Source organism: Anoplopoma fimbria, chromosome 6 (genome assembly GCF_027596085.1).
Source record: "Anoplopoma fimbria isolate UVic2021 breed Golden Eagle Sablefish chromosome 6, Afim_UVic_2022, whole genome shotgun sequence".
Classification (NCBI taxonomy): Eukaryota; Metazoa; Chordata; class Actinopteri; order Perciformes; family Anoplopomatidae; genus Anoplopoma; species Anoplopoma fimbria.
In genome coordinates, this window is record NC_072454.1 from 10,338,707 (window position 1) to 10,351,381 (window position 12,675).

At 40.4% G+C, this 12,675-nt stretch overlaps 1 protein-coding gene across 2 annotated transcripts in view; it reads right to left on the bottom strand.

Annotated features, from left to right (window-relative positions):
• Positions 1 to 12,675, bottom strand: part of ctbp2a (C-terminal binding protein 2a) — a 62,612-nt gene that overhangs the window by 39,975 nt on the left and 9,962 nt on the right. For both annotated transcript variants that reach the window (XM_054599803.1, XM_054599804.1), the window contains exon 2: positions 2,253 to 2,423. In XM_054599803.1, the coding sequence (XP_054455778.1) occupies positions 2,253 to 2,310 (58 nt within the window). In that variant the 5' untranslated portion in view covers positions 2,311 to 2,423. The remainder of the gene's footprint in view (positions 1 to 2,252; positions 2,424 to 12,675) is intronic.

Here is a 12,675-nt window from a genome sequence, read left to right on the forward strand (position 1 = left end):
GCTTCGGTCCAAACACTCTGTTTATAGATAATAGTGGGTGGCTTTGACATTATGGGGCAGAACACCCCATGCCTCTGGTTTTGAAATACCCTTTTTATATGGTTGAGCAGATTTAACGCTACTGTGAAAACAGCATGATTCACCACCCTCTGATCTTTTAACTTCCAAGATGTGAATCACCCTCCTCTACACGTTCCTAAGAGCAGCTGTGATGACTAACTGCAACAGCAAAATCCCTCCTTGAATTAATATAGAATGAATTCATTGTTGATAATCAGAGGAGACATGGATGTCTGTGGGACAAATGGGGCAGATCAGAAAATATTATTATAAGATGTTCAACATATTGCATCCTCACACAGGACACAGTCATTCTTCTTTTCTTTTTTTTTCTTTTTTTAAAAGAGGAAAAAATTGTTTCCATCACGCAGGCTTGGTGGTTTGGAGAGGTTTGAGATGCCACATGTGGTACTCATTCTGAGGGCAGACAGCATCACTGCTTCATTATATTGTGTTTCTCAATCTCAGTGTTATTTTCCTTCGACATGAGCGAAGAGGAATGTTGATACGTGCCACTCTGTAGAGTTTTAATCCTTTGGTTTCGCTCGTAGAGAGCTGAAGGGAAACTGTAAGGTCTATGTTCATTTACATGAAGTAAGAAGTCGTTGTTACGCCTACGAGAGGCAGCTGAGACGCGAGGCTGCACAGAGACGGTGTAGACAGCCGCATAGATTAACACGAGAGTGTATCCGTTTGGACACTGGGTACTTTTTTTTTCTTTTTCTTTATACGTTTTTCAGTTGAAACTAGGCGCCACGTTAGCACACCCAGGACATGAAGTCATACGCCCCAGCTTAAAATCAGCAGACAGCCCGCTGATTGACACGTCATTTCCAATCAGTCACTCAACAATCACAGCTCATATTCACCACAAGGCGGGCCTTTCAAATATGACTCCCTCCTCACTTAAACCTACTAGACCAATGCTGCTGGCAAAGCTTTACCTCCACCACCCCAGCCTCCACCTTTCTAGCTCTGAATACCAACATGGCTCAAAGGTTAAAATGGCATTCTATGCATTGCTTGGGGCCCACTCTTGTATACCCATTGGGGGTTTCTGCATTCCACTCTCTCTCTCTCTCTCTCTCTCTCTCTCTCTCTCGGTTTAGCATCCTGCTTGGCTAATCCAGAGAGCATCTAAAGAGCGTGGCAATTAGTGCCGAGAATAATTGAACACCCGTTTGTTACAATAAATGGTTCATTCCTATGATGTAAGTGTTCCTGACTAAAATAGAGCTCGTAAACTACAGATATAAGTTTCAGTTTCTCGCAAATGTGGATGAAAGAAAACCTCAATGAGAGTCTGAGATTGACAGAAGCTAGTGGAACAGCAGCTAGCGGCTGCACATTACAAAATTAGATTTTGCACTATACAGTACAGCCGGATGAGTAGGATTTTGCACATGCAAACACACACTAAATCAACATAAAGACCTTCAACAGCTTCTGACGGTTGTTAGGGGGGGAGAAAATAAAGCAAGAACAAAACTTCAGGAAAATCTCCTTGTTTGTGTTTCCGTGACAAAGAAAGAACACATAAATTTGCAAACACACACACACACACAAATCAATCCCACTACCAACTATAATCAATCTCAGGGCTCTGAGGAGCGCTTCACTTTATTACAAACTCTCTCTCTACTTCATCTCTCCAGCAATCTGGAAGCATCAAACTCAAGTCTCATTCAGCCATAAACCCAACCTCCTCTACACACACACACACACACACACACACACACACACACACACACACACACACACACACACACACACACACACACACACACACACACACACACACACACACACACACACACACACACACACACACACACACACACACACACACACACACCTAGACAGCCTTCAAAGCTGAAGCTTGGTAGTCTGGTCCCAAGGCTCCCTTTTGACACACACGCAAACACACTTATGCAAACGATCCCACTGGCTTTTTACTGAATTTTGTAGCAGCAGACTAAAAGGCTTGAATACTGCTGGAAACTTAATTTCCATATAACAGTGGATGGAACATTTTCTTGTAGCGTCAACATAACACCTGTGGAACTTATACTCAAAGTTACATGTGCACACACATACGAACAAACACACAAGCATCCCACAAGCTACGTGATTCGTTTCCAGTGACCCTCGAATGTGTAGCCACCATCTCAAAGACTCACCCAAAGACTCACCCTCACAGATCTTGTCCAGACGCTGCCGTTTCACTTTATGTTTGTCGACCAGAGCCATCCCGTCACCGATTCAGATGCTCTCTCCTCTCTGGAGTTTTGTATCCACTTCGCTCCTCCTTAAAGTCCAAAATGCTCCAATCCTCCAGACGCTAGCTAGCTGATGTTTTAAACCTGAAATTCAAGAGAGAGGGACAAAGATTATTACTGAAAGCCAGTGGTGTACAGTACCAACTGTAAATATTGCTGCTTTGATTTTTTTAAGTATATCATTGGAATTTCTCAGATTTGAGGTTATCTTTTTTCTTATTCATTCTTTTGTAAGGAACCATGTACTCTAAAGTATGTAACATAAATGTTGTCATTTGAAGCATATGTAGTCATATGGGGGTACACGTAATGACTTACAACAACATACAACAAAGACAAAAGGAAACATTATACTAAATTATGCACGGCGGTAAGTCACATAACAGAAGTGTATGTTGTGCAAATTAAAGACGAGTGAAAGTGTGCACAAAGCAAAACAAATGAAATCCAGAGTCAGTGGTTACTGGGTTGTGCAACTTTTAGCTAAATCTTTATTTGGCCTTTAAAGCTACTGATGGAACTGATTGTAATCATGTGGTAGATAAGTCCATTGAGTTATAGCTTCTAACGTCACGCTCACTAAGGAGCTGAAGAGTTCGATAACATTCAGTCACAACTTATCGTGGCTTTTGGCTTTCTGAAAGCGCATCACAAGGAAAACAAGGAATTGTCACCCGACAGCGATCGTGCACAGTTGTTTCCATTTCAAACATTTAGTACAATCACTCAATTGCGGTGCAAAAAACTGACACTCCACTAGAGGGAGCCTCGTCTCAGCGAGCACTATTTATCTAACTTAATGAGGAAATGTCACCCCTGCAACCAGAGCCCCCTGAAATGAGTGGAACACAGCAAAGAACCAGACAAACACAGAGTGAGTGATTAAATGAGGCGTTTTATGAATCATTATCTTCAGCGACTGATGCTTCTCTAAAGAGCAATCTTCTAACTTCCTGCGAAAGCCTGAGGGGACACGGCACCGTATTTTCTTTTGGGGGGGGGGAGGTAGGCAGACAGAGATAGACAGAAGAGTACAAAAGAATGCACACACACAAAGACACACACAGACACAAGATGACAAGCAGAAAATGTAGGCTGCGCACACACACACACACACACACACACACACACACACACACACACACACACACACACACACACACACACACACACACACACACACACACACACACACACACACACACACACACACACACACACACACACACACACACAATAAGGGCAGCGAGTCACACGGAGGAATGTGGGTCAGTTAGTCAGCAGACGAGAGGAGGTTGTATCAGCAGAATAAAAGACATAAAAGGGGGTTAGTGGGAGGGAGTGGAAAGTACTAGAAAAACATCGGCTAACAGGAGGAGTACGGTTTGACACCATCCTCCTCCTACATTTCAACTGTATCTTCTTCAGCACTTTCATATTTATAACCCCATCACTGTTTACTTCTTTATTCGCCTCTGGGCCTAATCCTAGAGTGCTGCACTCTCACAAACGGCTCTCACGGTGAGTATTTATATGATGATATATATATATAAATATATCGATATTTGCGGCGTGACTGCAATTATAACTGTAATGTTCTTGGGCAGGCTAAGCAATATGGCTGAATTATGAATTGATGTTGCATTGCTATTTGGCCGGCTGTTGGGAGGTGGTGCAGTGCAGCTGTGTGAACATAAAAGTTTGAAGGTATTGAAATTTCTTCTGCATTCAAGAGACGATACTCTCTGGTCTTTCTCTGACACTGACATAAACACGTCTTTCTTTTTCGCCTCGCTTCTCCAGTCAGCTGTGTTTCACTTTCCCTCCTCCACAAGGTAAGCCTTCCTGCCAAAGAGCTGAAGACCCAAATGTGGGAGTCAGAGAAGAAGTAATTGAGCAGGAGGAAATACAGGAAACAGTCAGGCAGAGGCGGAGGGGGGGAAGTCACATCGCCTTGGCTATGAATAGACCGCAGGAGACATGCATGGTCATCTCCTACTCTGTGCTGCATGAGCAGTAACACTGCAGGTCACGGGTGCATCTGGTTCTTTAGTCATTATAAACTCTTCTGATATAGACTTCACTTCACTGACAGCTGCCTCGGAGAAAAACAGTGATAGAGGCTGCTCTGGCATATAGGTGTCTGCAAAACAATTACTCAAAATCATGATGTACAACAACATGAGGTGGTTATACAATATCAGGATGGGAAATAAATCTATGCTGTTACACAATACAATATCGTGCAATCCAGAACAACTAGATTTCTAAAGTATTCGATTTTTTGTAGAAACAGTATCTAAGATCAACAACCTTTCAAAAGTTAGGTTAGGTTAAATTAAATGTAAAACAATGACTTTAATTAGATTATATGCAACAGGGCTGGGTGATAATTCAGTATAAACATTTATCTTTTTACAAACAGGAACCTGGTCTGGTCTGGTCTGATCTGTTGTCCATGAAAAAATGTTTAATGCTAAGTTTTAGTTCACTATATGACATAATAAAACATAAAACACAGTTACTGCCGCCTAACATAAATTTGATGATTCATTTTATACAATGATGATGATTTTAACCTTAACACCAAGCCACCACATATAATTTAGGTCTATGTGTTTAGCATGGATTACAATTATTTATTTAGCACACTGTTATATCAATAAATATAAATATAAATAATAATACACATGTAGAGGCTTGTATCCCCCAAACCTCAACATTCACTCAGAATCAGATCTTTGCCCATCAAACATTTCATTTCATCACTTCTGTTCTCACTGAAGGTCTCAACTTAAGGAGATGGCAAAACCCTCCGGCTTAGAAGAATGGCCTGCTCAGCAGTTTTTGAAAGCTACATTTGATCAAATACCCAAATCTGGGGTGTACCTGACTAAATTTCCATAAATTTAAATTCCAGTAATTTGAATCAAGCAAGAAGGAAATCCATTTCCAGGAAAAAAAAAAAAAAAAAAAAAAGTTTTAGTCTCCACTAAGCAGGTTGAAAAGTCAACAGCAACTTTGAGAAGAGCTCTCAGGCAGAGAAGTGCCAGAGAGGAAGTACAGTTACCCTGCAGCCCTTAGCACCATCGCTGCTGGATTGTTACTTGACTAAGTGCTGTTATGCAACTTAACAATAAGGGGATTGACCCGAGATAAAATATGTGCTCAGTGCTGGAGGAGAGGAAGGGAAAGTATAGAAAGTCACATACACACAGGCATGCAAACAATAGAAACACACAACTCCAGGGATTGTCTGGCTCGCTGTAGAGAGAGGGCAGGCACTCTGCACACACACACACACACACACACACACACACACACACACACACACACACACACACACACACACACACACACACACACACACACACACACACACACACACACACACACACACACACACACACACACACACACACACACACAGCGCTGTTTGTGGCTCGGTAGTCGTCTTCACGGGTTCCCTGACAAGAGACTGTGAATGTTACCAAGTCAGATCGTGACTGTTGTCTGATCTGATGAATGTTGAAAAAAAAAACCTCACAATATTCTTGCTGATACACGTTTTCATCTCATCTTTTATAAACCAGGGTTTTGACTTTGAAAAACATGCATTACAACAATGTATGACAGTCTTTTACAAGCTAAAGTATGATTTATGACATTCAGTTCTTATGCCTGTATATTTAACTAGTTTCTTGTGCATCAATATCACTTAAATGTTCTCCTACCGAGACTACACATTAAAAATGTACTCTAAATCTATTTCATCAGCCTGGAACGCAAATTGTGGATGAAACAAAGATCATCTCATCCCTTATAAAGTCAGTAAAAACTTCTGGTGTCCCGAGCTGAACAATTACTTGATTAATTCATTATTAATTATCACAATTTTGATAATGAATTAATCATCTAAGACACTTTTGAGCAAAAATGTAAAAAAGTGGTTATTGGTTTCAGCTTCTCAAATATGAGGGTTTGCATCTTTTAAACTGAATATCTTTGAGTTTTGTTGGTAAAAAAAACAAGACATTAGACATTTTGACATTTAATATATTAAATTGCGAAAATAATGGGCAAATTAATAGAGACTTTGCATTATAGTTAGTTGAAGCACAACTGATGTTGTATATTGCCAAACATGGACATTTGCATGGTTTGCGGGAAGCAAAATACAAAACTGTCTCTTTGCCAGCTGTAAGAGAGAACACATTACTTCCCAGTGATGGTTGGAATGCTACCAAACATTTCCCCACCAGCAACATGCACTACTAGCCACTAAAAAGAAATCATTCATGGAGTGTGACAGTGTAATACTGCAAGATTTCTAGTCATGAATCCATTTAAACTTTCTAGAAATCCACGGTTGTATTGTGCTGCATAAGCGTGAAGCTGCCCAGTAAAGCTTTAACCGGGGTGTAACAAATTATTTAAATGGCACTCACACGATGGACTTAAAAAGTAAGGCTCTTTTTCTTGCACTTTTACACTGGGTAGATTGGATACATTATTGAACACCACACATGTCCCACCGCAGCTTCTCTACTCTGTCTCACAAACAGAAGTAACATTTTCCTGAAACTCCCACAAAAAAAAACGTGAGTGCTGCACCAGGCGTTACATTGCATTGTTGCAGCTGTTGCATCACCCCAAGAAGTTATGCATTCATACAGTGCTTCCCCATTGACACCCCGTACATCAAGACATCTCACAGGCTGAAAGAGCCAATTTTACACTTCAGAAACATATCTCTCTTTCAGCTCTTTGTGTTACATCACAACTCTCTCACTCGCACCTTTTCTTTTCTTCTCCTTTTGTGATGAAAAGCCCGTATAACAAGGCAGGCAGCCCAGGAGATGTTGTTTGGGTTGGTAATAGCACAGAAGACACAGAGGGAGAGAAGAGAAAGTGAGAGAGGTCTTTTTCTGACTGAGGCCATCTCTCAGAGGAGCCCTCTCTCCAGATTAAGAAACCTGTGGGTTTGGCTTTAGGTGAAAAGGCACAGAATGAAGTAAAGCTGCAGCTTTGACTTTGTCTTAACACGTGTTTGACTGAAATATCTTCACTACAAGGCAAAAAAAAAAAAAAAAAGAACATCTCACTCTCTTTTTTTAGATTAGCAGAGCTTCCAGCCCTTGACCTCAGTGAACTAGTTTAGCTATGTGAACTTGATGACCACCAGCCTATACACACACACACACACACACACACAAAAAAAGAAACTAAGCTGTGAAAACATGGGTTTTGTAGTCAAAGACACAAGCTGAAAGGAAACCTGGTGACCTTAACATGAACTGGAAGTAACCCTTTTCATCTTTTATTGTTTGAATATCTTTGTTTTAAGTGAAGCCATGTCTCTACATGTGAGAGCCTGGCACTTCACACGCCATCCCTAAGAGGGAATAAAGATAGTTATTCCGTTTCTTGCTGAGAGTTAGATGAGAAGATTGATACCACTCTCATGTCTGTACAGTCAATATGAAGCTACAACCAGCAGCCAGTTAGCTTAGCTTATCTTAGCTTATTTTAGCTTAGCTTTGTGTAGGAAATAGTAGGAAACAGCAAGTCTGGCTCGGCCTTGAAATTCTCAATATCTGCCTACCAGGGCCTCTATATCTCAACAAGTAACCGAGTGTATCTTCTTTGTTTAACCGGTACATAAAAACAGAGTGTAAATCCACCCAAAAAAGCTAAAAAGAAAAAAAAATGAAAGTCAATGCACTTGGTCAAGAAAAAGTCTGGCACATAACTTTCTGTAGAACTTGTAGAACTACTACTTGTTTTCTGGACTGTTTTTATGTGTAAATTAGTGAGCTCTAGATGTGCTGCTCAGGCTCTGTTTTCATGTTTGGACAGAACAAGGCTAGTTTTTTTTCAGTTTTGTTGCTAACCTAAGCTAAGCTGTTGGCCGTAGCTGCAATACTTAACAAACAAACACGAGAATGGTATCAATCTTCTCATCTAACTCTTGGCAGGAAAGAGTGCACCTCCCATAACATCGACGTATTTCTTGAACAATTGTAATTAATTTGGTTTAATGGACACTAGCTGCAGTGCAATCTCATTAAAGCAGCACTTCGTAGGACAGGGGGTACCTTGCAACGTTTTGAGGAAGAATTGTGTCGCAGCTACCTAAAGTAAATGCTTAAGAGGCTATGATTTATGTCTCTGAAAGTGCACGACTGCAGAAAAAGAAGCGGCAGAGAGGGGAAGGTGGTTAAGGTTTCTCTCCTCTCATTAATCGGATAGTTGGGGCTCCGAGGGGCACGTAAAGCTGTCGCTCAGACCGCTGATTTACACATTCCTCCTCCCTGCCAGCCTCTTTGTTACTCCAACCCTCCTTGTCTAAATACAGCAGTTACTGACAACTTCAGCTCTCCTCTTTCTACCTCTCCATCACCCCCCCCCCCCCCCCAAGTCTGTCAGTCCATCTGTGCCTCTCCATGTATCCTTTCACATCCTTTTTTTGCATGTCCTGTCAGCCTCTGGCAGATATTGTCCATTTATTATTCCCCATTCCTCCTTTACGTCGCCTTTTCTCTCAACCATTTTCCCATCCTCCCCCCGTCCCTTCCCTTCCCTCTCCCTCCCCCCCCCTCCCTCCCTCCCTCCTTCCCCCCTCCTCCTCCTCCTCCTCCTCGCCATCTTTCTCTCCTCTCAACTCTAAACGAAATGAGACTGCAGCAGCACTAACTGCTGACTTGGGCTAATGCACAATTTTGTAATAATGCCTATTCGTGTAAGTCACCCAGGAAACGCATAATGGAGACATTATTGTGCATGGCAGCCTGTTAGCCCTACCCATTGAGGCTTTCGGCATGGCCTGCATTCCTCCTCTCTCCATCTCCTTGCATCTAATGAACTAAAACAAAGTCTGGCATGCATAATCTCCACCAGACTAATCCATTTTTGTTCACAACACTGGCCAATGAAGACTTAGAATGCATGTTTGAATTAAATAAAAAAGCATTGCAAACATATCTTTAAATATTATCCTGATGTTTTTTTTCTCATTTACCTTGTAGACCTAATACTGAATTGACGCATCTCAACTCACACAAGCACGTAAAAGCACATGAACACACACAAGCAATCACACCAAAACCTTTGGTACTTAAGCTGAAAGGTAAAAGGCTGTTTCCAAGATGCTTTTATTGTGGTAATCAATCTGTCTTTTATACTTTCTTATGGAAGAGAATGACCTTAGACATTTTCTCTGGGGGGGACAAAGACCAGCACTGAGCTCCAAACTACAGAGTTACTAAACTCAACTAAAGAGCAATCCTCACATACTTGTGAGAATTGAACCAACTTCTCTTCAGAGCGACCCTGGCCCTGCTGTATATGAGACCATACCGTACTGTGATGAGTGGTAGACATGATTATGAAAGCAAATTAACACCTTTTGATTCTCACTGCTAAGTAGGACGTACGTTAGGTTGGTTAACTGATGTGTTGTCAAAAATAGAGCAAACATGATCGGCTCTTCCTCTTTCTAAAGATAACTTTGTCATGCTGTAGAAACTGCTTGATTTGGTTTATACACACTGCTGTACGTTTGTAGGCGGCTGGTTTGGGTCATTTAAGCTGGTTTGGAAGCTGGGATTCGAGCTCTGGTGGGAACTAAAGAATTGGAATATGAGTCTTAGTCCTCTTTCAGGTGTACTAATTTGATTGGTTTGGAAATGTAATGATAGTAGATATGCAATTTTAGTAGGAATTCAAACGTTAAACTACTAATTACACCTGAAACAATTAGTCGATTAAACAATTATTATTAACAAATAATTGTTTTGGTCATGTTTTAAACAAAAAAATGCTATCCTTAAACACATCAACTTGTATTTGAGTGTTCTTTACGATATCTCATCGTTTCACTACAAAAACATAAATAAGGTGCCAGCTGGCTGGAAGGAAATCGCCAGTCATCTCGAAGATTTCTACTTGCTACAATGTATGTCATATATCATTTACAGTAAATCTCACAATATAAAACCTTGTTTTCTTTTTAAATAGAACGAACGTCAAAAGACAGCAAGTATCAGCCGTCCTTCAAGTTCACAGCTGATGGGTACGTGGTTTGCTTGCTGTTAGGACACGGTGTAAAGATCTCATTTAATTTCTAAATCAATGCAAGTGATTTTGTGTGACTCCCGTCATGTGGTGCGTTCAGTGTGCATTAGGCAGACAATCAAATATCAATTTTCATATTCGAATATCTTTTTTCTTTTGTGCCAGTAACGAATTGTAGTCCACAGCCAGTGTGAAACTGTAATCAGCTGGTGTCTTCGCCATCTCACCTTGTTTTTCTCAGCTCTTTAGCACCTCCCCTTTCCTCAGCTAATAGCTCATTAACATGAGACCAGAGCACACAAACACAAGACACCTTATCATTTAGCACAAGTCAAAACAATTAAGTTCCATTTGCTCAAAATATATGTAACCTCATGCTCACTGATTTCTAACACCTCTCCAGAGTGAAATGTTTTAAACCATTTAACTGCAACATGATCGAAACCCCAAGAAAAGAGCAAAGACGAGCGACAGAAATGCAATTATATTTTAGGGCGATGGAATAATTATGCCTCAGGGATGTGGAAGTTCAAATTCGAAAATTACATTTAAAAATAAATGTGTTGGCACAGAGCCATTCTCTTAAAAACTCCCACAACCAATGGCTGATTGATGAATGAAGTTGCTACGGTCATATAAGAAGTAAATTTAGGATATTTAAGGAACACAAAGAATGACTAACGAGGAGAGACTATTAAAACGAACTAGCGAGGAAAGACTTTTAAAACGACTGTTTCTGGGTCTGTGTGTGGGCTATTTGAGGCATAAAGAGAAGGATAACGGATAACAACAAATATCTTCTTTTCCATGTCACCGCCAAATTTTTTTTTTAAATGTATTCAAATACAGCTCATTAGGTGCGACATCACCGAGAAAATTTTGTCTCCACATAATGCACAATTGTAAATTATTTCCACGAAATCCCCTCAGAATGGTTTTAGTATAATTAGATACACTTGTACATTTGTGTGTATCGAGGTTGTAAAGTGCCAGTTTTTAATTGTTGAACTTGATGATCCGTCTTTTCCTACCAATTAACGTCTGAGCATGTGATGCATATGCAACAGCTGTAAAAGCAATTAAACTCCAAATTAATTGTAGAGATGAGTTCACGATGTGGGTGCAAACGCTCATATTTAGAATGAGCTTTGGTTCCCAATTTCTAGAGGAGGTAAATCATGGAATAGCCACGAAATCCTCACTACAAGAGAGCTTGCTGAACCCTGGGTCATATGAAGTACCCGTAATTTAATTCCATCCAATCTGATCTTTGGCATGATAAAGTTCAGAGATGCAGAGCTTATATTAACAACATGGAATAATGGATTTTTAAATTGCTTTTCACTTTTCATAATGCAAATTTCTTGTTTACGAGGAGTGTAAGCAAATGATGCTGTTCCAAGCATTTCAGGCAATGCCATTTGTTTTTTTGGGTACAGGTGTAACAGTACACATTTTGGTTTAGGCCTAAATAGATGGTTGATTAGACTGCTTCTTCTGTTTTAAAACTTTCTAATTATAAAGACTCTCCAATACTGGTGCCAATATTAGAACTGAGTTGCAGTGTTCACACCAATGGTATTTAGTATTTTTGTCAATATCTTAGTTTCAGGAATATAGATATGTTTGTATAGAAAAAGATGGCAAACTTCTAACACAAGCAGCCAAAGAAGAACTTTGTCTCATTAAATTCAGCTAAGAAATATATACTTAAAGAAAAAGTGAAAAACACTAAGACTGTACGTTTTTCGAGCACACTTAAATTATTGACAGCAGGTCTGGGCTAGATGAAGAAAATCAAATATCACAACATTTTTCGACAAATACCTCCATATAGATACTGTGTACAAACTCAAATTCAGCTCTATACAAGACAAACATTTCTTACCTACATGGCAATTACTAGAACAATCTTTTAGATTACTAAACTGTGAACTGAACATCTTGAAGTGTGTTATGAAGGTCCAGAGGCTACAATAGTTTGAGCCATCTGGGTTGCTAGAAAGCCAGCTGAACCAGGTACAGTAGTATCCTGCTACACAGCCTAAACATCTTGTCAGGTTCTTTAACAGCAGACTACGTATGAGGTAAGTAGACTGCGAGTTAGCTGAGTAAATGGGGTTGAGTAAAGGCCAAGCTTGCCCCAGAGGCAGACTCGCCATGAGCTGAACGCCACTGACCTAGATTAATACCAACCACAGCAGCGCCAGGACTATAACACACCCCGGTTTCCTGTATCCTGCCTTTCTGTCTGTGTGTG